This window comes from Panthera pardus, unplaced genomic scaffold (genome assembly GCF_024362965.1).
Source record: "Panthera pardus isolate Hobbes unplaced genomic scaffold, ASM2436296v1 HiC_scaffold_6, whole genome shotgun sequence".
Classification (NCBI taxonomy): domain Eukaryota; kingdom Metazoa; phylum Chordata; class Mammalia; order Carnivora; family Felidae; genus Panthera; species Panthera pardus.
In genome coordinates, this window is record NW_026526991.1 from 128,715,528 (window position 1) to 128,742,673 (window position 27,146).

The 27,146-nt window shown below is 45.1% G+C and overlaps 1 protein-coding gene across 11 annotated transcripts in view; it reads left to right on the forward strand.

Annotated features, from left to right (window-relative positions):
* Window positions 1-27,146, forward strand: part of BEND7 (BEN domain containing 7) — an 81,959-nt gene that overhangs the window by 12,328 nt on the left and 42,485 nt on the right. For 10 of the 11 annotated variants that reach the window (XM_019460749.2, XM_019460740.2, XM_019460741.2 and 7 more), the window contains 3 exons: window positions 14,375-14,677; window positions 17,730-17,852; window positions 21,397-21,659. In XM_019460749.2, coding sequence (XP_019316294.2) covers window positions 14,386-14,677; window positions 17,730-17,852; window positions 21,397-21,659 — 678 coding nt within the window. In that variant the 5' untranslated portion in view covers window positions 14,375-14,385. The remainder of the gene's footprint in view (window positions 1-14,374; window positions 14,678-17,729; window positions 17,853-21,396; window positions 21,660-27,146) is intronic. The other variant, XM_019460745.2, reaches the window with a different exon arrangement.

Here is a 27,146-nt window from a genome sequence, read left to right on the forward strand (position 1 = left end):
TTACATGCATACTCGATCATATATTTTAAAATCATTAAGAAGTTTGGACAGATTTCCTTTCAGCATTGCAGACAATGAGTATCCTTGTAAATAAGAATCCATAAAATTGTTTTCTTAGTTTTGCATTTTTTTTCAAGCACGTACAAATATACTATACCATTTGAACTACAAGGGTTTTACAATGTTTTTTTTTACTCAGAAATCAAATTTTATATCTGAAAGGTTAATGGAGAAAACTAATTATGCGATCTGGTAACCAAATGTGTGATGAGACATTTGTCTCTGTAATTAACAGCAAGGAACTTTTATAGTTTCATAAAATCGAATGGTACATGGAGTGTTCTGTGAGCATTTGTTTGGATGAGGTGTCCAACACAGAGATGTTTATGGATGATATAAAGTTGAACTGAAATGTAATGCAGGTGTCTGTACATCTCACGGCATTTCTCATTGTTGAAATGGAAGCCGGAAGATTAATAACTTTACTTTGTCATGATAAAATAAGTAATGTGTTCTTGGAACAGTGGTACGGTACATAAGTTACTCAGTAATTCCAAGAATTTATTCTGTTCCAGGAATAATATCCTTAACAATTTATTTTTACAGAAAAAGTTGATGCCACATAATAGCCTCTGAAGTTGCTTGTATGGCTAATGGAATTATATCTCAAATATGACTTTACACCTCCAGAGAAAATGTAAAGAACCCCACAAAAATGCAAGGTTAAGGTACAAGCTAAAAGTTAAAAAGTCAGGAGATGCAAAAGTTAAGGTTCTTCTGTTAACGTTAACTCATTCTCATTGCACATATATAATTTTTTCAATTACTAGCAAGACTTTAATGGGTCCCTTAATAAGCCTTGTGTGAAATACGGTTGGAAAGGGGTTGTTGCAGGTGTGTTTGCCTTAACCACTCTACAGGAGAGATCCTGGGGCCTTAAGCAACACAGACGGGCCCAGAGCTGATTCGTCTTCCTCTGGTCTACTTTGGTCATGTGGGCAAGCAACTTACTCTCATCCTTTGCTAAATGGGGGAAATGAGTCGCTGTCTGTCATCTCTGGTGAGCTAGGAAGACGACGAGGATGAGATATGTGCCTTTGGGAAAGCTTTCAGAAGAAGGCACGATTGAATTTAGGCACCAAGTGTTTGCCTCTGTTTGCCAGCCCTACACCATGGAAACGAGAATCTCTTTCCAGGATGTCACAGATTTGGTTTACGTCTTACCCATCGTCAATAGTGTTTTTTCAGCCTTCCTCAACTGTAGTGTTTTTTCAGCCTATCCCAACTTCTTGGCATAACTGATGCTTAGAATTTACTGAATTCTTGTATTTGTTTTGTAGGTCTTTATCGAGTAGCCATTAGGGCCAGGCTAAGAGATTTTAAAGCTCAGGAGGTAGCGACCAGGGGGATGAAGGGTTCTATGGGCCTCACCAGGCCCGGGGGGGTTAGAGACTATGATCCTTGAGGAGATGACATTTCAGTAGGAGATGGGGCTGAGGAGGTATGAAGGCCAGGAAGTGAGTGCTTCCAGACTTTCCTTCCAGCTAAAGCAGAGGGCCTCTGGCTTTCCATTACACCCACCAGCTGGGTTGGTATTTAATTGTCCTGAAGTGAGGCCTGGGCACTGGTCCTTTTAGAAAGTTGTCTAATGTGCATGCAGCCACACCCAAGAGCCACCAGTTTAGAATAAGGGGGGTGGGGGGAGTAGGGAACATGGCAAGGGATAAGGTGGAGAAGTGGGCAAGGAAGGCCAGATGCAGAGCCGGGCTGCATCGGAGGTGGTTGGCATTCCACGGAGCTGTGTCACGTGATGAGGTTTGTGTGTTTGGAGATCGCCCTGGCTTCGGGGTGAAGAGGGTTTGGAGGGAGGGGCGCAACACTGGAGGCTTTTGGCAGTAGCCCCATCAAGTGATAATGGAAGCGGGGGGCGGGCGGTGGGTGTGGAGAGAAATGAGAGGGTTCAGAAGTAATTTGGAAGTCACAATAATCAGGACTGTATGATTAATTGGCTTTGGGAGGGCGAGGAGAGAGAGGAGCCCCAACTTTCTGGCTTGTACAGCAGGGTGGATGCTGTTAGTGAGGCTCAGGGATGGTCATCATTAAATACAGTTTGGGGGCATGATACTAAGGTTGCTTTTGAAATGCGCAAGTGGGGCTATTGGGTATGTGGGTCTGGAGCCCTGAAGTGGGATCAGGGCTGGAGTCCTCACATACAGATGGTCACTGGGGCCAGGAGAGAGGATCGGGGGACCCAGAAGGTGTGTGGGGAGTGAGAAGGCTGTTCGGGCAGCATCCTGAAAACGTTCGACATTTAAGGCAGTGCTTTTCACACCAGTGGTTGTGACCTGTAAATGGGTCAGGAGATCAATTTAGCAGATTGTCACCCGCATGAGCAATAGTGGTAATAATAATAATAACAAAGACAGAGTGGAAAAGAAAATGTCAGAATGCATTGCATGCAGGAAGGATAAATTCGTGAAACTTTTTAGTTATATATGTAGTATACGTGTGTGTGTGTGTGTGTGTGTGTGTGTGTGTGTGTGTGTGTGTGTGAAATCGTCATGAAAAATATATTTCTTGCTGTGAACTATGGTCAAAAAAGTTTGGAACCCATTGACCTAAGCTGCGTTTGTCTTACCCCTAGAGAGTTGTCTTTAGTCTGACTCAGGAAAGACTGCCAGTCTCTAAGTGCTTTTGGACCCAGAGTTATCAGAGTTCCCTGAAATCCTTGGAAGAAAAAGGTGCTATGAATGTGACCCATTCTTCATTGTCAGTAACACTATTTACATTGAAGATGAAACCGTACAATGGCATGTATATTTAACTTGGAATATATTTTTAAATGTATTTATTTTGAGAGAGAGAGAGCACGAATAGGGGAGGGGCAGAGAGAGAGAGAGACAGAGAGAATCCCAATCCCTGACATGGGGCTCGATCCCACGAACCATGAGATCATGACCTGAGCCGAAATCAAGAGTCGACGCTCAACCACCTGAGCCACCCAGGCGCCCTTAACTTGGAATATTTAAAAATTTTAAATGGCTGAAGAAATGTAATACAGCGAGTACTTAATCAAGTTCATACTTAGCTGATCCAAGATGTAGATATGCAAATTAACAGCTCAGTTAGGGGAGATTTGCACCTCTGTATAGCATTCTTCTAGAAGTTTTCTGTGCAGGAGAGCAGAGGGTCAGCATTTCAAGTTATAACGAGAAGGATCGTCTCTTTCCAGGCAATGAGTTATGAACATTTTCTCTCTTACTGAATGAAGGCAAGATGTTGGTTATACTACCAGAGGCATATGGGAGCTGCTCTTAACCTACAGTCTTGTATTTTACCTATGTGAATTACCGGCATTCGAAGACTTTTGCTATGTGTTTCACAGAATCATGAACGTAAATAAATTCTTACTTCATGTCTTCTAAGTGTTGATATGTGGCTTTGCTAGAACTAACAGGATTCACGTGAACCATGCTGCCAAAGTAAAAAGTAATATCTGAGCCTTATTAGTTAGAAACAGCGCAACTAAGTTGGAATCCGCGGATCGTTTGGGGCCGTGATTTCACTGTTTCTACCACGTGTGTTAACATAGCTGGGTGGTTAAGATGCCAGCTGGTTCAGACAGCACGGAGTGTGTGTCCTGACCGCTTCCTGGATACCACGCAGCTGGACTGTTGTGTGAATGGCCTCCGTCCTGCCCGTCAGCCCGTTCCTTGAGCGCCTCCGGAGAGTAGCTCGAGGACCTTGGAGCCTGACCCACCTGGTGTAACTCTCCAGTCTCAAAGTCCCTGTTTCCTCCTGGGGGGAATGTGTTCAGCAGCATTTGAACCTCTTAGTTTGTTATCAGGATTAAAAATTGGCAGAGCGTTTGCCAGAGGGCCTGGTACATAGTGAGTGCTCTGTAAATGGTGGCTGTAACACTTTTACCCCTGCCTGCTGCCAAATTACTTTTTAAAAAAAACACACGGCTTGGGGTGCCTGGCTGGCTCAGTCGGAAGAGCACGGGACTGTTGATCTCGGGGCTCATGAGCTGGAACCCCGCGTCAGGTATAGAGATTACTTAAATAAATAAATAAACTTAAAGAATAAAAACATAAAAAATAAATAAAATAATAAAAACAAAAAATACACGGCTTCTATGAGCTTCAACAGAAGGTAATCTTAGGCCTGTACACCAAGGGTTGCAAAACAGACCACACCCAGCACCGTCTTTCCTTTGACTTGCTGTCACTGCTCTCCCTAGCCACCTATCTATCACTCGTTCCCGTCCAACTTCGTCTTTCCTGGGTGACATTACAGAAGATGTTTTTGCGTCCAGTGCCACAGGGAGAACATTGTACATAATTCTTTTAGGTCATCTTTTTCTTCCAAAAAAAAAATAATTTTTTTTTTTAAGTTTTATTTATTTATTTTTTGAGAGAGAGAGAGAGAGCACGAGCGAACGCAGGGGAGGGGCAGAGAGAGGGAGGGAGGGAGGGAGAGAGAGAGAGAGAGAGAGAGAGAGAGGGAGAGAGAATTCCAAGCAGGCTCCACCCCCAGCACAGAACCCAGCGAGGGGCTCCATCTCACAATCGTGAGACCGTGTCCTGAGCTGAAATCAAGAGGCAGACGCTTAACGGACTGCGCCGCCCAGTTGCCCCTCAGAACCACTCTTAAAGTTAAAATTTATAAAGGTGCAAATGAGGTATAAAGTAAAAAGGAAAGCATCCTGTCCCTTTCATACTCTCCAGTAACAACCATTGTTAACAATAGAGGGGTGTGTGTGTGTGTGTATTACAATGAAAGAAATATGGGATCGTGCTATGTAATATAAGGCTTTGTAACTTTTTTACATAACTGAGTCCCCATTTATTCCACAAGAATCGAGTGGCTAGTTTGAGGCAGGCAGTAGACCCTAGTTGTAAAGTAGTGAAGGAAGTCACTGTGATGTCAGCCATCATGAGTTTACAGTTTGTCTGGCAAGTAACCTCTAAATGACTATAAAAGGGTCATTTCATTCTTTATAGATACGTAAACATACACCATAATTTCATTATACCAACATGCCATGATTCATTTATCTAGTACTCCATTGATAAATGTTTGGACTGTTCCCAGCGTTTCACCAGTAGGATGCTGCTGCAGTGAATAGCCTTGTACTTGTGTCCTTGGTACTTGTTGGGATGTCTCTGTAGGATAAATTCCTGGAAGCTGAATTGCTGAACTTCCCTCCAGAAAAAGGTCCCTACCAACAGCATATGAGAGTGACTGTAACTCTATCCCTTCACCAAAAAAAATGGGTTTTATGAATCTATAGCCTTTGCCAAATTAATAGACAAATAATTTCGCAGTATTTAATTTCCATTATACTAATAATTATGGAGATAAAGGAATTTAATCTATTTCTCTTGTGAATTACATGTTTGTGTCCTTTGCCTTGTTTTTTATTCTTAGTATTTGTCTTCCTCGTTGATTCACAAGACTCTCCCTTGTATTTGGGATTTTAACTCTTTGGCTCAGTTACTCTTGAACATTGCTTAGAGTGGTGGCTTCTGACCTACTCACTTCATGATGGCTAGAATTACTTATCCAAGGAATATTCAGTTGGGCAGCCACGTTATATTTATTATAAAATTTTATTTTCCGTGATATAGGAACATTCGGGGAGAAAGAAGCAGGCCCACTCTTTGAATTGGTCGAGGAACTTCAGCTTTGTTACATATCACTGTTTCATGGAAAACCTTTGTTGACTTCCTGTCATTTGCAGGATAAAGTAAAAGCATCCAAGGCCCTTCTGTTGTTCACTCTACCCACTCAGTGCCTTAGCTCCAAGTTAGCTTATTTACCATTGCCCATTGTGTTTTTCTCTGCCTTTAGACTTGGTTCAATGCTTTTCCAACTCTTTTCTCTTCCCAAAAGTGCCCGTGGAAGTGCTGGTCATCTTTAACTGACCACCTCACATCTCACCGTCTTCGTGAAACTGGCCATAATCCTCTCAGTTTAAAATGATCTCTTCCTTTCAGGGCACCTGGGTGGCTCAGTCAGCTAAGTGTCTGACTCTTGATTTTGGCTCAGGTCATGATTTTGCAGTCTGTGAGTTCAAGCCCCACATAGGGCTCTGGGATGATGTTGTGGAACCTGCTTGAGATTCATATTCTCTCTCTCTCTCTCTCTCTCTCTCTGAAAGAAATAAACATTAAAAAAATCTCTTCCTCCCAATTCCTGAACACTTGTCATTTACACAACGTCCAAGGCATTTATCACACATCCTCTTGATTTTGTCTGTTTTGTCAGTTCAGTCACAGACACTATAGATGTACTCCTAGAAAGTGTAGCTGGGACCATTCAAAAGCCTGACTGAAAAAGCTAAGCCCTTTGCCTTCTGTAATGGGCCAGCTGCTCCTCCCGCTGGCCTGTGCATTTTCAACTTCAGACCGTAACTGGGACCCGGTGGTGTTCCACGGGCTGCGGGAATCTGCACATCTTGGTGGGTGGAGAGCAAAGTATAACACTGGCATTTATTTTTTAAGGTAAAACATGAAGACATCAAAGAAGATTGTTCCCTTGGGGACTTTGCCCTCAAACTGCTTGTAGGTGTTTATTCTCCTTGTAGGTGTTCTCTGAGGACACCTTTGAGAAGCAGCTTGACAGCCCATTTTTTACAGCTTTCCAATGGATTCTGTTTTTTTGAAGTATGGTTGACATACAACATTATGTTAGTTTCAGGTGTACCACCATAGCGAGCTGACAACTGGGTACGTGACTCAGGGTTCACCCTGGTAAGCGTAGTCCCCATCTGTCACCCGACAGTATTATTGACTCTATTCCCTAGGCTGTACTTTCATGACCGGACGTTTGTACCTCTTTTGTTATGTTGATTTATTTTTGAGAGAGAGACAAAGACAGAGAGAGTGGGGGAGGGGCAGAGAGAGGAGGCTCCAAAGCGGGCTCTGCGATGCAGGGCTCGAACTCGCCAGCGGAGGGATCATGACCTGAGCCAAAGTCCAGACGCTTAACTGACTGAGCCACCCAGGTGCCCCTGGATGTTTGTACCTCTTAATCCCCTTTACCTGTGTCTCCCAACTCCCCTCCTCTCTGGCAACCACCAGTTCTGTGTGTTTAAGAGTGTGTTTCAGTTTTGTTTGTATTATATGTGTCCCACATAGAAGTGAAATCATGTGCTATCTATCTTTCTCTGACTTCTTTCACTTAACATGATACCCTCTGGGTCCATCCGTGTTGATGCCAACAGCACGATCTCATTCTTTTTTATGGCCCATTTTGAATCTCGAGTCCTTGATTCATTTCCTGGTGTGTCTTTGCTCGTTTGGCCTTTAATAGGCGTCTCGAGCTCTTTTTGCTTTGAAGGCCTATTTTCCGGCTCAGATCCATGGCATTCTCTCTTGGTGCTTGTCCTGGCCTCACATGCTCAGCCTTGGACAGAAAGAGCTCCAGCCTCCCACCCTGGCAGCAGGTGTTTGCACTGGGTAAGCCTGCCATTCATCAGCAGAGGGACATCATACCCTTAGAACTGCCCGTACAGTCCTATGTCTCCACTGCTGGACTGTGCACTCCTCAAGGGGAGAGACTGTAGCTTATACTTCTCTTCCTCTTTTTACGCACACAGTGTCTCATATTCAGTAGTACAATAAATATTTATTGAATGGATGAATGAACCTGATGTTATCTAAACAGACTTGAAAGGAACTCAGTTGCCCTTTAAATGAGAATGCTGTGTATACACTGAGCTGCTAAATTATTTTCCACCTGTAACTTCCAGTTTGACAGGGTCCTCGAACCTGTGCCAACATGTGCACAGTTGAGATACTTCTTATCATAGTATTTGATTCAACCAGTTACATGATTCCGTAGCCACTCTTTGCCTCTTTCCATCTCGGTGGCATTTAGAATATGTTGTGTGCTGCCCTTGGAGTTCCTGAATGCACTCCAGGGACTGGCTCAGGAATGTGGGTTCTGGCACACTCTCCTACACACGCTTTGCCCTGCTTTATTTATTGGGGTTTCGCTGAAGGTTGCATTAGAGAAAAGGACGCCCTTGGAAACCAGTGCTCTGTTCTATAAACTAATGCATTTTCAGACCATTTTTGCTGAGTTAGAATCTCAGCCTTGCGTGTCCCTTGTAAACATGGCTCTTGTCCCTGAGGGTGGCCAGGTGGGACCTTGATAGCATCTGCACGTCAGTATGGCCTTGGGAGGAGGGTGCCAACCTCAGGCCTCAGAGCACAGAGTCTGCTTCACATTCCTTCACTCTGAGCCCCGTTCGTCGAGAGCTGTAGTGCTGGCGGGAAGGACCCTGTCCCCACTTCCTGCTCTTTTCTTTCTGTCACCGCCGTCATCTTGCCGGCGGTGGGCGCGTCTTTTCTACCACATGGCTGCGTGCTGCTTCTACTAGGATTTGAGAGGAGATGTTTAGACTGTCTAGTACAAAGCCTGACCCCCTTAGTATTTCTCAACCGATGCCCTCAACTTTTTCCTACTTTAACATGTCGTTACCTGAAAAACGCAAAGCATTGCTTGAAAGCATTCTTCTTTGTAAGTATATTCAATGCCGTGCAACCACCACCACTGTTTCCAGAACTTTTTCGTCATCCCAGAGAGAAAAGTATTCTTGTCACTGCTGGGGCACGTGTTCTCGGACGCTGCTCTGCTGTGTTGTTGGTGTTTACGGACTGACTGCGGGGGTCCTTTAAGACCATGTGTTGCCCAGTCTCCTGGGATGAAGAACTGTGTCCCTCCCCCACACCGACCCATAGTAGAGGTGAAGACCAGTCACCCAGTAACCATAAACTTATTTCTCGGTGAAACACCCAACTTGTGTAGCCTGTCCTCGTCCCTTGAATCTTTCCTGTTGGCTTTTCACGATCTCCTAAAGATTCTCGACGGCCTCTTTAAAACAGTACAGAACTGGACACGATACTGTAATGAAAGGCGACCGGTACTGAATACGGTGGGAAGAGTGCCCCTCGGTTCGGTTCGTGAAGATTCTGTCCTGTTGCGGCACGTGACCGGGTGTGGCACCTTGGCGGTGGACTGGATGTTGGGGGGGGTGGCGGGGTGGGTTGGAGGTGACTCAGTTCTGACCAAGGCGACTGCCACTTGCCCCATGGTAGGGAGCCCAGGAGGGATGGGGTGACCCACTTTGCTGGCTCAGAAACAAATGAGCTCAGGGTTCTTTTAATGTTGAAAGGGGACGGTGGGGGGGGGGGGTGGGTTGCACCCTTCGCACACTAGGTTGATAGGAAATCTGGCATCTGTGTATAGGGTGTCCTTCTAGCCCCTGACTTGTTAGTGATCCCCAGGGGCTTACCCAGTCCAGAGGGCCAACTACTGCCAGTAGTAGAACGGTTCTGGGGTCAGCTTCATGTACCACGGGGCTGCAGCCCCGCTTGCCTGCTTATTATCTGGATCTTCTTTGTCAGAACTAGGCTCATTATAACCTGACTCCGCAGCGACCTTTTTCTCTAACTCTGCCCGGCGTTAGTATCCATCAGTCACCCAAGCCAGAAACCGTGGCTTTATCTTTCACGCACCCTTCTTGTTCACCACCCTCGCCCCTGGCCCCACATCCAGTCCCTCACCAGGTCTGTCTGGTGAAGTTCCGTAAGTGTCTCTCTCCAGCCGCACCCCCTCAGTCCTTCCCCCAGCCTTTAGCAACGACACTGTTACTGGTTTTCTCTCCCCACACCACAGCTCACCACAGTTTTGCCAGAATTGTTTTTCTAATAGATAGCTCTGTGTTGAAAGAGATAATGAATCTAAAATTGCCCAGAGTAATAGCCCAGTATCTCCAGTGTAAAATTATTCTTCCTTCGCCTGGCACGTGTGGCCCATAATGGGATGACCTCAGTGTCCATTTCAGCTCCATCACCTGTCCTTCCCCACAGAGAACTTGAACTCCTGGCACACAGAACTGCTGTTCAGGAAGAAGGGGGAAGATGCCAGAGCTCTGTGACATCAACCCAAACAACAGTGAGCTTTCTCCTGGGGCCGGAAGCGTGACATTTTGGGGAGCCACCATCCCCAGCCCCAAGGGAATGGGGAATGACCAGCTTTCACCCGGGGGCTACAGGGAAAGCAGGACCCTCAGGGAAGGTCTTTAGCTATAGGAGGAAGCAGGGTCATCGAATAGTAGGGCACTTTGCGCCCTGGCATCCCGGGGTGCACAGTTAACAGTTTGGAGTCAGCCAACAGTCCAAGAAAAATCAGGATCATTTTTCAGTACAGCCAATCGATCTAAAGGGATTTGGGTAAAAAATGTTGACACATTTGGACAGGGGCTACCTTTACCTTTGAATTTGTACCGGATGATCTTTATACCTCTTGGGCCCATAAGGTGTTTGCTAAATGCTTGTTGAGCAATTTTATTCTACTTTTTCACTCCGCTCTATTAACACGCTGTTTGCTTATAACCTTAATATTACATTTAATTCTACCGGATTCATTCTGGTTTGGATAAGCCATTTCTTGCATTCACTTAAGAGAGTTTTATGGAGGGGCGCCGGCCGGGGTGGCTCAGTCAGTTGAGTGTCCTACTCTTGATCTTGGCTCAGGTCATGATCTCATGGTTTGTGAGATCAAGCCCCACACCAGGTTCTGCACTGACAGCATGGAGCTTGCTTGGGATTCTCTCTCTCCTGCTCTCTCTCTCCCTCTCTGCCCCTCTGCAGTGCACTTACTCTTTCAAAATAAATAAACTTAAAAAAACAGTTTTATGGAATACCTACTCTACATCGACACCAGTACATTTGTAGGGCAAAGATACGATTGTTTCATGAATCTTCGTAGTAAGACATTTCTAGATAGACCTGACATGTTCACGTACAGTCTCTCGCTATATGTTTATATATTACCATCTTTTTCTTTTATCATCCCAGACCGTGATGGTCTGTGTTATATATCCTTAGTTAAGAGGATGTACAAGTTAAGAGAGTTCTGGCCAAGTTAAGAGAGTTCATGTATGAGGACTTACTCTGTATGTATTATTGTGCATATTGTGCATGTATCTGTATGTGTTATGTAAAGACACATGATCTGGTAGAGTCTTGAAATTTAGCCAAAGATAGAATTCAGCCTGCAGTTGTAGACCTGTCCAGACTCAAAAGAATTTCAGTTAAGGTTGTTTTACCTTTTAGTAAGATTTCTTTTTGTTTGTCTTTCCTAAAAACGTTCAGCCTCTTGGAGTTGAGTGTAAGTAAAGACATAGATTTGGAAAGAAATCAGGAAATGGCACACAGTTCCTTATAGAATCGTGCTCTGGAACTAGCCTGTGGCTCCTGGGAGCTTCCTTTCCCCGGCATTATACATGGAAAAGATGCTGACTGATTCCAACTGGAAGGACAAGTAGACGTCAACTAACACTTCCAATCTCAATCTTATACACTTCCCACCATTTCAAGTCAAAGAACTGCATGCACCCCCTCAATTAAAAAAAAAGAACAAAAAACAGTGGGCCCCATGTGAGGACAGAAGAAGCCCGCCGGTTCTGAGAAGGCTATTTGTGACCTCAGAGGCATCAGATACTCTGTGAACATCCCACATCGCCCCTCGGCGCTGCTGTGCATCCCCCTTCAGACCTTCCTTTTGTGATTCAGGAGGCCAAAGTCGGGGGGCCCGTGGGTGACTTGTCTCCTGTTAAGCAGCAGGTCAGTCCAGCTGAGGGGAGTCCAGCCCGGGCCTGTCCGCTGGACCACACCAGCATCCACTGCTTGAGCCTCCACCGGCTCGTCCCGCTTGCCCGTGTTGGGCACCTGCTCCATCCCAGTGTAGGCGCGCTCACCCAGCTTCTTATGCCATCCCTGCGTTTGGCCTTCAGGTCTCATTTCTGACCCTCTGCTCCATCCGCCCCCAACGTGCAAGGCAGCGTTTCCCCTCTCTCTGCCGAAGCCCATCGTCGCCTGCAGGTGCAATGAGGCTTCAGGACTCTTCCCCAGGGGGGATGGTCAGGGCTGCTCCCTGCTTCATTGGCCAAAGGAGGGACAGTTCCCAGTGGTTACCCTGAGACCGTTTGTACACGTCAGGTTGTCCTCTAGGGATGCCCAGCCCGTCTCCTCTGAAAGCCTCTTAGGTCACCCCTTCCTCCACCTTCCCCAGTCTCTCCACTGTCCTCTCGTTGACTTTTACAGCTCTGACTTCTGCACCTGACTGTCTTCTGTGCTTTAGAAGGACACCGTGCACCGTGTCCTGAGTGAGGTCAGTCGGGTCTGCCTTGGCCTCCTTCGCAGCACCGTGATTTCCTCCTTGGGCCCTGCCAGCTCCTGATTTGTCATTTGGTCGGGTTTTGTTTTGACTTTGGAAGACATGTTTCTAAACGTTTGCTGGGACAGCCCACACCCAGAGGCACCCTTTAAAGTCTCACCTCTTCCCCTGGACTCACCCTGCGGCATAAGCTTCTGGTCCTCCACACAAACATAGAACATATGTGAAACTCAAAATCGAATGTTCATTCTGGTAATTTTCAGAACCGAGAAACTAAGGTTGCAACAAAGCAGATTTGCTTTTAGAAACTTCCAGAATCCTGTGACTTTCTTTCTCCCCCTAAAGACAGCACTTGATCGTCATAGAGCTCCGTCTCCAGAGCAGAGTGGAAGCTTTGAAAAGACAGCATCCCTTTTGCTTCAAGTGTCAGGGTCTGTGTGGAGAAGTAAGCTGGCACCGACTCAAGACCCAGGCAGAACGCGGCCGAGTCGGCGCGGCTCTTGCCCGGGCGCCAGGAGGGAGGGGAGTGGCAGCCACCAGCATTGCCAGCTACGATCAGTGTGCTGCAGCCTGTGATGCGTGCACGACTTCCCTGCTCTAGAAAATGGAGGATAAAAACCCCACAGGAAAGAAGCTTCTTGCCCAGATGGTGCTGTTCACTGGCCAGGAAAGTTACGTGTTTGGGTGCTGACACTGACACCAGTTTGCCTGTACGTTTCCTTCCGAATTCCTCCGGGAGCCCTTCAGACACACCCTGCTCCCTGCACATCCTGAGGAGGTCACAAGTTTTGCTGGCTCTGCATTATTTAAATTGTGCTTAGTCATCCATTCCCATAAAATCTGGAGTATCACTTAGTGTTTCGGTATTGTAATTTTCACAGGTGTTTGATGTGAAAAGAGTCTTATTACAAATGAAAATATTTCTCCTCTCCTCTCCTCAAGCATATACCAACACATAACAATACTGTAAATTTGGAAATCTGTGTCATTTCTGTGTTCACCCATGTTGGATATCAAAGGCAGAATTAATATTTTTATTACCTTTTTGAAAATTGGGGATTATTTCAAAACAGTATATAAAAGTTTCTTTATAGTCAGTAATGTATCCATACATTAATTAGCTAAATACCTAACCGGGCAACACAAAAATACCTAGATTCATTGTGTAGTTACTAATTCTACAGAGAAACCTGGCTTATACGATGCTAAGTGCATTAAAACATCATTTATATTAAATGTGCTGTATTTATTTGCAGGAGCTATGTAGAAAAAGCCTTTTCTTTTTATCATAGTTTAAATTTCAAGCATTTAATAGAGTGACTGTGAGAGGCTTTTAACACCCAGATTAGAGGGGGGAAAAAAATCCTGGTATAAGACTTTTATTTTAACACCCAGATTAGAGGTAAAAAAAAAATCCCCTTTTCTCAGTCTTTGTGAAGATACCAGCTGATGCACAGTTTAGTAAGATAAGATGTTCAAAAAAGCTCCTAATAACATCCCGTAATGTCATTATTTACAGAAAATATTTTAGGTCTGTATAATTTGAGAGTTATCTTTAAATAATATTTATTAAGTACCCCTAGTGCAGTACAGAGATACCTTAGTTCAAAAAAAAAAAAATCCCCTTATGGAAAAGGAATCTTACTTAATGTAAAGGTTCTGGAGGTCTGTTGCACAACAGTGCAAATAGAGTTAACTGAATGGTGCCCTTAAAAACAGTTAAGATGGTAAATTTTATGTTACGTGTTTTTTAACCACAGTGAAAAAAACAACAACAACAAAGGTGAGGTGGGGTTCTCTTGTGCACGTAGTTACAAAGTGGAGGTGGCAGTGGTCTGGGCAGGTCCGTCCAGGGAGACATAGTTCCAGGGGCGTCTCCCCACCGTGAGTCGGAGCCAGAGAAAGACAAAGCCCTCCTCCCATGTCTTGGATGTGTCTGTGCTCCTGCATTGTCATGTCTGAAGGTGATGCCCCCACTGACAGTGTCTTACTGGAGTGTGACCTCTGCCAATGGTGCTAGCCATTTTCTTGCCTTTAATTTTTATAGATTAAGTTTCTAGAAGCTTGCATCTGGACTCAGTAATCATTCCCATTTCCAAAGAAGGGGCGTGGTTTTTTTTAGTAGTGGATTATTTTTTCTGCTCATGCACAGTGATCTCTTTGGCCCTGTTTCCATTAGGAAACGAAAGCATGGAAATTAAAAAACAAATTACAGGAATGAGAAGATTACTGAATGACAGCACTGGGAGGATCTATCAGCGTGTCGGCAAGGAAGGAGAAAAATTAAAAGAAGAACCCCAGGATTTGGATTCAGTCTGGCCTCCGCGTTTGAACTCCACTGCTGAGGCCCCCCAGAGCCTCCACCCTTCTTCACGTGGTGCGTGGAATGAGTTACCACCCTCCAGCGGGCAGTTCTCAGGGCAGTATGGCACCCGCTCTAGAACCTTCCAGAGTCAGCCCCACACCACCGGGAGCTCCAACGGTATGGTTTATCAGACATTGAGAATGCTCGGGGCCAGGGGCGGGGAGAGGGCTGTCCAAATGTTTTATATTTCTAAATATTCATCGTGGGTTTTTTTTTTTTAAGTGTATTTATTTTGAGAGAGAGCGTGTGCGCATGCGTGCAGAAGCAGAAGAGGAATAGAGAGAATCCCAAGCAGGCTCCATGCTGTCAGCACAGAAATAGCTGGACACAGGGCTTGATCTCATGAACCGTGGGATCTTGACCTGAGCCAAAATCAAGAGTAAGATGCTTAACCAACTGAGCCACCCAGGTGCCCCAACATATTCAGCATGGTTTTTGAGTTCAGTACATTAAAGCCTCCCCTAGTCACCTGCCTTAGCTGAGTTACACTAAGAGAGTAAAAACTGGAATTGAGAAATAAGAGAGACTGAGGCTTTATATTAGAAGTGACGGTTTCTTCGTAGAGATTTTAGCTCCTCGAGAGGTGAAAGCTATCATTTGCCAACATACAGATATTATTGCCATGAAAGACAAACATTAGGGCAGAAGGCGCTCACTTTGTCATCAAAAGAAGCTTCTGTTCGTATGGTATGTCATTAATACATCCTCTTGCTTTATTCGCTTTTCTGCATTGTCAGAAGAAGGGGGTGGGAGACACCTGTCCCAGCATCCTAGTGACTAGTGATACCTTTGCTTTAACCTCACATCCCAGTAACTGAACCGGATGATCCATGTCGTAAGACTTGCTTCAATTAGGGCTGAAAATTACCCTTTTAGAGTTACATTTCCTTAATTTAAGTTCCTAATTGTTCAGGGGAAAAAAATGGCAATTTTTCCCTTAAGGGAAAAGAATTGATATTTTTCTGGACGTGTTAACTTTCCATCCGGTTACTTGCTCCATAAATTACGTACGGATGCGCAGATCTGTAGTCTTCGCAAAGAGAACAAGGAAAAAGCAAGACTGCATTTTCAGTTTCCTTGAAAAGTTAAGGATTTTTCTCCCACGTTCACTATTCCTTCAAGAAGAAGAGAATTGTTTTGATTTTTTTTAACACAATTTGCAGTAACCAGTTCAGGCATAAAAAGCCATCCCGAGACACTGCCGATGAGGGACCCCAAGAGATGTATGGCGTCTTCTCTTTCTCTCAATATTGCATAAGCCAGGATCAGGTTCACCTGCTGGCACGCTTCCAGGTTAGGGGACATGGCTCTTGAAAGACTCCTCCATGAAAATGAAAAGTCAGTTCTCCTTAAAATTAGAAAATGATTTATAACAAGCTGGAAACGGTTGGTTTTGTCCTCTAAAAATGATAAAGACAGCACTGAGAATAGTGACTAGGAATATTCTCTAAGGCCCTCCTAATTTGACTGCCGTGGAAGAAACAGTAAGAGAAACAGAACACCCCTAGGTGTGTATGAGGCTAAATAAACGCCACATCAGTAAGTTGTGGGTGAACGGCGTTCTGTTTTCCAGTCCACAGCAGGCATGGTGGATTCACTCTGGAAAATGTTATTAACGTTAAAAGTTACAAACCTAAGTTCCCCCAGGTTGGTTTGAAAATAGATTTTTGCGTTTGTCGTTGGCATTATTTCCAGTAGAAACCCATCACATAGAACTGTGACTACTTAGAATTCCATTGAAATTATTTGCAGTTTTAAAGCTGTAACGTCTCAGTTTGCTACAACTTTGGATGTAAATAATTGCATTCCTCCAGGCATTAAGTTATCCGTATGTATGTCATGGTTTTGCCGTGAAATTTTTTTTACAGCGTCCACAAATAATGCATACAGTGGGACTAAAATTACCTGTAGTGTATGATAACAGGTATAATTGGATCAGTGCCTTAGAACTTTCCCCCTGCACCTCCGACAGCAGTCACAGTGGTCGGATTGGACACAGATGCTGGAGGGCACGCTGCGGAAAGAGCAACTTTCCAAATGTTCCATCGTGTTCCAAGGACAATGGGACAATCTGTGTTTACCTAAATAGGATCGTTTTATTAAGGAAAAGATAACTAAATTTAAACAGAGATAAAGAGAGTAAAGTGAGGGAAATGTAGGATAGGGGAATGGAAAAAAAGGTGCATGAAGATTGAGCTGGAGAACAGCCAGCAGCCCAACACCCTATAACCCACCAAGTTCAAATACGTCCTCCCATAGCCACCCTGCTCCCCTGGCTTTTCCCCGCCCCACGCATACCACCCCCAGAGAGTACTCTCACAGTTTTAATGTGGTGACAGTTCCTAACGTGGGAAAACGTGCTTAATACTACAAAACTATTTTTAATAGTTTGACACATTTAATTTTTTTTTAATGTTTATTCATTTTTGAGAGAGAGAGCACGAGCGGGGAGGGGCAGAGAGAGGGGGAGACACAGAATCAGAAGCAGGCTCCAGGCTCCCAGCTGTCAGCACAGAGCCCGACGCGGGGCTCGAACCCGTGAACCGTGAGATCATGAAATGAGCTAAAGTTGGCCGCTCAACCCCAGGCACCCCATAGACACATTTAATTTTTAAGGTGAACGTTTATAACATGCAGCGACCAGGGTTTTTTCTGGAAGGCTTGTTCTCAGAGCTGGTGTTTCTGTGCAACATAGTGTGTGTTTCTAGTGAATTTTTATGGGGGTGTGACCTGAGATGCACTGGTTTGGCACTAGGGAGGCCTGCCCACAGCGCATCGTGGGCGCACAGTCAGGCAGACTCCACCTCCCGCCCCATGAGCCGCCAGGCACCTTACAGTGCAGAAGCCTGGATAATTTAGGTAAAGTCAGACCCCAGCATTTAGGTGGTAACAGTTATTGGATACGTTTTCCTTACATGCTTCAAAATGCTGTCAATATGCCTTCTTTTTTTCTTCTTTTTTTTTTTAATAATTTATTTTCAAATTGGTTTCCATACAACACCCAGCGCTCATCCCAGCAGGTGCCCTCCTCCATGCCCATCACCCCCTTTCCCCTCCCTCCCACCCCCCCCCCCCCCGCATCAACCCTCAGTATGTTCTCAGTATTTTTTCCTCTTTATAATTTTGGTGTTGACATTCGGAGTATGCCCTTCTTTTCTTTGATGCTCAGGAGAACTTCCAGCAGTGAATTCGTCAGGTGGATCAAACTGCTGTACTTGTAACTGCCAGTCAACGTTGCAGGCCATCCTCCAAGAACTCAGGACCATGCGGAAATTAATGCAAATCCAAGCAGGTACGGAGACCGGGCCTCGGGTGGAACCCCCGGATTTGTCGTGCGTATCTGACATCTTCCGTCAGGACGTTTGTTTTGTTTTTGGCGGTCAGCGCTTCCCGCCTCGCTGTCTCGCCATGATTTTCCAAGTGTCCCTCTTCTCGGCTTTTTCTACAATGCATTTTTCCTTTAGCAAATCTAGCAGATTTGTTACTGCTGACCGTGCTACTCACGTGCCGATGGACGTGTGCTCCACATCGTTCATGCCCTCGTCTCCTAGGACTCCACAAGTGTCAGTTATTTGAATTTTCAAACAGTCGTACTTGAAGAGGGGCATCATTCTCCAGCTCCCTTCCCTACTGTGAGTCGACAAGGAAGTTCACATCAGGAAAGAAAGTGAGGCTGACTCACCTTCACCTCCTGAAGTGCTCTGTGTGGGGGCTGTGTGCTGGCCGGCAACCCCCACGCCCGTCCCGCCCCTTCTGGGGCCGCTGTGTGACAGTAGGGAAGCCACGCACTGTTGTCTAAGGGCCGGGGGCGGGGGTGGGGGCCCTCTCGGGAGCGAGGGCTCTCCTGGCGGAGACATTTAGGAGCATGAGCCCTCCGAGCTCCCGCCTGTGGCTTGTCTCCTGGATAAATATTCAGGATGTGGAAGCTCAGGGACCCCTCACGTCTCGTCTTCTTTATTTACGTGACGCCTCTCTTGTTGTCACAGTGAGTCCGCAGGGTGGGGTCCGAGTCCCAGCTCTCCTCGGGAAGCTGTGTAACCTCTCTGCGCTCCGATTTCTCATGTGTAGCTGGAGCATTAATACCTAACTCACAGGATTGTTTTCCAAATAGAAGGGGTTGGTAAATGCAATGAGCTCTGTAAGGGACCATCCAGGCTCTGGTGTTGTTCTAGAGACCAGGAGCCGTTCATCTCGAAGGCTGGGGCATCATGACAGCGGCTGCCGTTTCTAATCTCCACACATGGGGGCGGGGGGCACGGAACTTTTTTGTCACAGGTACAGAAAATAATAAATCATTTCACGAAGGCCTCCTCTGGTGAGGGAAAACTCCTTGAGCAGGTAATAGCACAGTCGTATGTGACCAGCATCCCCACCCCTCCCCTGTAAAGAGATTCGGGAAGGTCATCGCTCAGAAATCGTACCTGGTGCCATTTAGTGAATTCTAGTAAAATTTGAATATTCAATGATGTGGTTTTGATATAAAAAGCTTAATACTTAAACACACCCATCACCCAAGAGCACATGAAAGTAAGGTTTGCAAAAGGCCGTCTGAAAAGCAACATCTAATTTCATGTGCTGAATTTGGTTTTAGCCCAAGGAAAGAATAAGCATTTTGGTCAGGCCAGTGAGCATGCAACTCCCCCTGTTCTTCCACGGTAACCCGTCTTCTCCTTGACCCGGCAGAAGGTACCATCTCCCAAGTAAGGAGCTCAGAAAGAAAGGTTCCTTCATGATGGACAGGTTCTTTTCTCAGAGGAAGAGTGTGTTAGCACTTAAGAAAATATGCATATGAAACCGTAATGATTTATTTTGTTACTTAAGCTCCTTACTACTGAGATGGCAAACTGCAAATTGCAACCATCTAAATCCTCGACGGAAGCCCTTTTGGAATCTATTAGGTAAATGCCACTTTGTCACTGTGTTTCCCTTTCTGAGCGTCTGTAGGTGAGGGAGGTAAGCAATGCCAGAGCTGTAGGATAGCAGAAAGGATAAACTATTACTCTTTAATTTCCGTAAACTTAAGAATTTGTGTAGTGTGGGTAGATTTACTTAAGATTTATTGCCTATAAAACTTAGACTTAAATTATATTTAGAAAGTTTTGCCTTTACTTTAGGGAGAAAGGGCAAGGAATAAGATGAAGCGATACGATCTGGATGCAAGAGACTGTGTCTAGACTTGCAAACGGAGAAGAAAAACTCAGATAGTGCCTGTGTTAAACCAAAAGCACTTTCACTTTTAATGTAGAATAGTGAGTCTTCTTCTTACTATTATTATTATTTTGCTTCCATTGTCCATTTAACCTTGGGCATGGAGGCCTAGCCTTGGGTGAAAATCTGGAGAACAGAGAAAAGTTCTCTACTCAGGCTTGCACAGTGGATCACTTGAGAAGCTCAAAAAAAAAAACAAACAAAAAAAAAACAACAACAACTCAGTGCCGGGGAACCACCCCTGCAAATTCCAATTCACTTAGTCTGGGGTGAGGCTGCGAGGCACTGACTTTTTTTAAAAGCTCCCGGCTAACTCTAACATGCAGCCAAGGTCAAGTGCCAATGAATTAGACTAATTACTATACAGGTGGTTAAAAGCCTTTTCAGTGCTCCTATGCAAGGCAAGTATTTTGTTTCTTGTTATTTTATTTTTTTAAGTAATCTCTACACCCAACGTGGGGCTTGAATTTACAACCCCGGGTTTAGAAGTGGCACCCTCCACCGACTCAGCCAGCCAGGCACCCCAAGTAGTTAGTTTCTGATGCTAATAAATTTCTTGCCAGTCTGGGAAATGCAAATACCAAGTTCAAAGTATAAATATCCTTTATTTGCAAACTGATAGGAGATGATCCATATTTATGCGCATTTAAAGATCTTTAGTTTTCATTCAGCTTATTTCTGTAAAAAGGCAGGCGTATCCTATGATCGTATTTAGTAAGCCATATTGATACATGAAGATTTAAATAATGATGCCGTATTTTTCTATTACACTTCCCATCAGAATATTCTTAAGTGGTTCACGAACACCACTTGCCAAAGTACATCTGTGAAAACTGGAATTCTCATCCTTGGTTTCCTTAAGTGTATGTTCAGTACTAGTACTTGGTCCTTGCTCAGTGCTCTTCATCTCCAGAACTCCACCTGGATTTTCTGGATTTTACTAGTCTTCTTGACTTGCGCAGAATTGTATCATTCCTATTTTGTAGCTACCTGAAACCCAGGTATGGCGTGGAGCCCGGTCAGAAGCCAGTGGTGTGGTGCCGTGGAGGTAGCCGCGTGCGGACGGCACTGGTTCGTGAGGAAGGGGCAACTGGCCCCGATAAATGACCAGCGGGCTTTTGCCCGCGTGCTTCCTGGTCATCCCAGACTGATTCTTTGATAAGTGATCATCATCGCTCAGCCCTGGTCAGTTGCGGTGCCTGTAGACTGCTCACAGCTGAGGAGCTTTCCCTCGGAGGACGATCGGAATATTCCTGAGTTGGGCTTACCTCAAGTTCTGAATTCCCGCTTATATAAAAATGTCCTGCGACCGGTCAAATCACGCTCAAGTGTTTTGCTACAGCTCAGAATGCCCTTTCTTCCACAGAAACAGGGGCAGCAGTCACTGTGGCCCACCAGCGGCAGGGACACAGTTTTATCTGAGCTGCTTTTCCGCGTGTCGAACTTTAAAGTGCTCCAGAGACATCATTTGGTGACCTACAGGCCCCACGGGGGATGGACTTTGGTCTGCCTTCTGGACTGAACTCCATTTCAGTCTCAGTGTTCTGGGCCGTGTAGACAGAGGGGTGATCACTTTTCCTCAGTGAGACTGAGGTGTCTGAAGCCCATTTCTTGTTTGTTCTTCACAGCTGGAGCCCAAAACAGACAACAACCCCCCATTTCCCTCATGTGCTCCCAGCGAACCGCTGCCTCGCGCAAGAGAAATAAAAAGAAAAAAGTGCCCCCGAAGACTGTCGAGCCTCTGCCCGTGAAACAGAAGGCCGGCGTGTTGGGAACCGAGAAGCCAGCCGTGGCCTCTGAGCAGTCTGGTCCCCCGGCGGCCGAGCACCCGTCCCCCGGGGACAGCCGCGTCCTCGGATTCGGCATTGTCCTGGAATCGCCGGCCTCAGATGTAAGTCGATGTTTTCTGGCTGCTGACACGAATGTGACATAACTTTCAGGATTTTGCCGTATGAATACACTTTCCCCTCAACTCATCCGGGCCCAGAAAACTAGAGAAACTTGCAAAAAGACGCGTGGGAAAGAGGAAAGGACGACTGTTAATCATTTCCTCGCCTAGAATTTCCTCTCCCGAAAATCTTCTACCTTATTTATTTGAACAGGTTTCCGTTCTTTGTCGCTGAGAGAAGGAGGGTGATGGAGTAAATAACCTGCTCACTAATTTCTTTACCAGTTTTAATTCTGAAGTGGCCGTTTTCAATTTCCTCAGTGCAGAGAGCTACAAGAACATAATTAAATCCTTTGTAAATGGGCATACGTGAACAGAACCTTACAGATAAGGTCACACCTTTCTAGAAACACAAACTAATAATAAAAAAAGAGCAGGAGTGCTAATTCTATTTTATAGAGGCAAACCACACTGCTAATTAGGTGGTAACCGCCATGCCATTTACTCCGTGTAATGATAGGTTAATGCTCTGCAAAGGTTTTTCTATTTTAATACCCTAGCCAGAAAGTTGTTGTGGTCCCAGATGTTGGATGACATCTAAGATACCCATCTTGCTGTGGCTTGCCATTTCGTATCCACGTGACCATAAACGAATTTCTTTAAGAACGTGCCGTCTTTGCAACCGCAAACTCTCCTCACAGTATCTTTATCTACGTACGTTGATGCGAACCCCATCTCGTTGGGGGAGTTCTTAAAATAAACAAGAGGGAGTGATCTATCATTATCAGATTGCATAGGATGAGAATCCTGCCGAGAACACCCACAGGCCTATATGGGATTGGAGTTTGGCCCTACCTTTTAAACTTTAAATAAAAAATAACTGCTATTTTCTTTTTTAAAAAGCCCTCCCTTTCAAATCGCAGAAAGACAGTTTGCTAGCACGTTTCCACACTGGGTCTTTAATAAATGGAGGAGACTTTTTTAGACTAGAAAACCATTTGAACTTATCCAATCCTTGGTGTTAAAGGGGTTTTCACTTTTTATCTTTGAACACATGTTGAAATGTTCTTCTAGACTCGAAACTTAGCTTTAAAAAAGTCATTAATGATGATAACGTTCTACCCCAGGCGAGTCAGCTGATTTGTTTATATCAAATGATTATTGCCACGAAGGCCCTGGTGTCAGAACCCAGGTAAATCATATATTTGGAAACAGGTAAATTATTCTAAAACACAAAGTACATTGAACCTTAAGCAGTGTTCATAATACTTATATATATATTTTTTTTTTGTATTTTGTAAGCATTCTTTTCAGATAGACATTAATATATCAGCAGCAATCATTTGGGTTGTATAAATCATCTCCTAAATGGGTCAATTTAATGCTAATAACTAAACTTTCTCCTTTATTTTTAAGCTCCAAATACACTTCAGAGATAAGTTTAAGAAGATCTGATTAAGGCCTTATGTACATTAATGAAGTAGAATAGAATTGTTCTTATCTTTACCAATATCAGCATAATTTTGTTTACACGCCCAATAAAAATAATTCGCTTTTCATTCATGATTATTTTTGCTAACAAGAGCTGTTCAGTTTAACAAAGCACATTTGGAATTGTCCCTGAAAACTCAGTTAGGTGCTGATTATCTTTGATTGAAGAATAACATGCTTCTAAAAGCAAAAAATACAGAGAGATAATGATCTTTGCATTATCCAACTGATAGGCCATTTGATTCATCTGTTCAACGGAAAGTGTAACCACAACTAGAGGACCGTGCAGTGAATCCCATCATTGGATAAGGAAGTTTTGTCCACAGATTGTGTTCACCAGCATTAGTGAGTCTAGCTTCTGAAGTCCCTGGGCAGGGCAGGGCAGGCCAGGGGGGTTGTGGGGGGGTAAGGGTGTGTGGATCGACTCCCTCAGGTGATGGAACCATCGATTTAAAGGCCTCCAAATTTAGGTGCCCTTCTAGTGTTTTATTATTTCTTAGCCAGGTTAAATTTTGGCAGAAGTCCAGAGGAGAAAACAGAAAATACATAATAATCTTGTAGGAATTACTGTCTAAAATGGACTTGAGAAAATGTACTACCACAGGATATATATGAGCAGATGGAAACTCTGTATTTGTGCATTTGAAGATGGGCCCTGGGAAATACCCAGCATTGGGAGTGGGAAGATTAGGTCCAAAACTGTAGGACTGGGCAAGTGGTCCAGTGCTGCTAGAACAGCTGTCTGGCCAGCATCGGTTGCCAACGATGATGATAAAAAGGTAGGATGGGGCCAGGTAGTGAAAGCCCTAAATATGCCATGCCAGTGCCCTTGACCTACCTTCATCTTGTGGGTGCTAGGGAGCCACGGCAAGTTTCAGGTAGAGGACTAATCACACTTGTGTCTTTAAAGAGTGGAAAGGGGAACTGCCTTGTGGGTGATAGATAGATGGAGAGAAGGTAGTAGAGACAGAGAGACCAGAAGGAAGACAAGTACCAGCAGTCAGGCATGGGAGGGTCTACATGAGCCGTGAGCCTGAAGAAAGAGAAATGGGGCACTTAGGAAGTCCCCACACAGAGGACGTGGTGGCTCAGAAGACACCCCCCACATTTCTCTCTTGGAAAACCAGGTGCGTTGCTGGGTGGCGGCAGCTTCTTTAACTGAGGCAGGGAGAGCAAGGGCAGAAGCAGCCTTCAGTTCTGGATGGGAAGTACAAGTTTGCTACCGCAAAGCGGTCAGTAGATGTTTGGAGCACAGGAGAAAGATTAGAGCTAGAAGCACCGAGAAAAGGACACGTAAAACCTAGGCTCCCGTTGCTTTGTAACGTGTAAACATTCACATTAATTCTAATTCACGGTGTAGTAAGTTATCTGCCTTGCACCGTGACTTTTAGCGTCGCTGCCACACAAATTCACGGAGGGCCCGTGCAGGGCCTTGCGGGCAGACCACCCGCCACCCGAGCCATCATGGCCGCCCCTACTCAGATGTGGAAAAACACTGAGCTCCCATCACAACCAGCTGCACCATCGCCTGCGAAGCGTTCACACTAGACAATGGAGGGCACTCGAGAAACCCCTCCCACAGAGCCTGGCACGTAGCGGGGACTCAATACACGAGAGCTAGTCCGCCACTGACAAAACGTCTTCATTTGCATTGAGCACAATATTCACAATAAACTTTCAGAACTTAAGGCCTAGGACTCCGTTTTCGTCAGAAGCCTCCCTTCAGTTTAACCCCCGTTTCCCCTCCCACAGCCCCCAGGCCCCAACATAATTTGGGCAGTTCTCTTTCATAGAACCTTCTAAACTAGTTTGTAACTATTCACGTGATTCCCCCTCCATCTACCCCGGTCTCTCCAGGGCAGGGACCATATGATAATAGTATTTCTGTGCCACCCTGTGCTAAATAATGTGCCTCTGAGGCAGCGTTACTGTCCTCGTGCTGTCGACGAGGACCCTGTGGCCTAAAGTGCTTGCGTAGCCTGCTCAGGGTCACAGCCAGAAAGGTGAGCTGGTCCTCACACCCTCGTGTGTAGTTGCCCTTACCCACCGTGTGACAGACTCGGGTGCCCGCTCTAGCTCAGTTCCTGCACGTGACCCACACTCAGGAACCAGTCATGGGATGATGGCTGTATGAGGAGAACTGAAAGGTTGGAGCATGGCAGTTTACTCTGTTTACTTGGAAGGTTCTGGAGGAGAAGTTAATGGTGAAGAATGCAAACTCTGACGTCAGGCTGCCTGAGCCAGAAGCTTAGCCGTGTAACCCCTCACCTCAGTTTTTCTCTCCATAAAATGAGAATAATGATAAGAAAGAAAGAACCTCCTAGAACTGGTCTGCTGGAGGAGTTAACTGAAGTAATCTGTGTGAAGCAGTTAGAATAGATCCTGGTCCACATAAACCCTCAATAAATATTGGTTCTTTTTTTAGACTTCAGCAGTCCTAGCTAAGTACCTTATAGGGACAAACATAAATGTTAAATAAAACTTAAGTGTACATATGAATGAACAAATACCCATGGGTAACTAGGGAGTATAAAAAAGAGAGTGGCCAGAAATGTTTCCACTTTGGGCAGTATTGTTTGACCCATTTAAAACTAGCACATTAAATTAAATAAAACCCAGGCCTCAGTGACACGGAAGCAAAAGCGGGAACCCCAAACCCAGAACCATATTTCACATTTAAATCCGGTATTCCCTTCTTTCTCCATATGCTCACAACCCGAGTAGTCTACCGGCACTCGGACGAGGCGGCTGGGGAGTTTTTGCCATCACCGTTCTTTCTGACCTGGTTGGAAATAGTGATTTGGTTTTTTCTGGGTAGATACACCCGGCCCACGCTTGTTTCATTGTCATTGCTTTTTTGTTTGGCTTGTTTCTTGGCTTTAGTGAAACACTCTGATCAGTTTTTAAAGATAGATTTATGACAATTTTTAAGAATAGAAAACCTTTTTCTCTTTGTTAGGATTACTGTGAATATTTCCCAGTAATCCTAGATGACACAAATTTAGAAGTTATCAGAAGATAAATCTATGGTGACCCATCAACTGAAGATTAGTTCACTGATGTTTGTAGTATGTCATTTTTCTTCCTTTTTCTTTTTCAATGTTTATTTATTTTTGAGAGAGGACGAGCAGGGGCAGGGAAGACAGAGAGGGGATAGAGGATCTGAAGCAGACGCTGTGCTGACAGCAGCCAGCCCAATGCGGGGCTCAAACTCACGAACTGGGAGATTATGACCTGAACTAAAGTTGGACGCTCAACCGACTGAGCCACCCAGGTTCCCGAGTATGTCATTCTTAAAATAACTAATATTAAATGTACTGCTGCTTTCCACAGAAGTAGCTTCTGAAATCAGAACCTGTTCTCTTAACACCTTCTTAGCCCAATAAATACGTAATCCACTGGGAAACAGTAAAGCGGGCAATCAGTCAAGCAAGCATCTGTTTATTCCTTCATTGACTCATTGAACTTCAAGCAGCATATGCTTCAGAGTGTAGGTTCTGGTACAGACTGCTTGGGGTCAGATCCTTGCTTCATCACTAGTTGGCTGGATAACCTTAAACAAGTTACCTAACCTCGTAACCTCTCCAAGCGTTGGTTTTTGCATCTGCAAATAGTAATAATAGTCATACGGGGACTCTCCTGTCCCCTCCTCATGGAGGAGAAATTTCAAGGGTCCAAATCGTGTTGTATTTTCTAAAATTAAACCCTTAGGGGTGCCTGAGTGGCTCAGTCAGTTAAGCATCTGACTTCGGCTCTGGTCATGATCTCGCGGTTCATGAATTTGAGCCCCGCGTCGGGCTCTGTGCTGATAGCACAGAACCCACTTCAGATCCTCTGTCCCCCTCTCTCTCTGCCCCTCCCCTGCTCTCTCTCTCTTTCAGAAATAAACATTAAAAAGAGAGAGAGAGAGATGGGCGCCTGGGTGGCTCAGTTGGTTAAGCGTCCGACTGTGGCTCAGGTCATGATCTCACGGTTCATGAGTTTGAACCCCACGTCGGG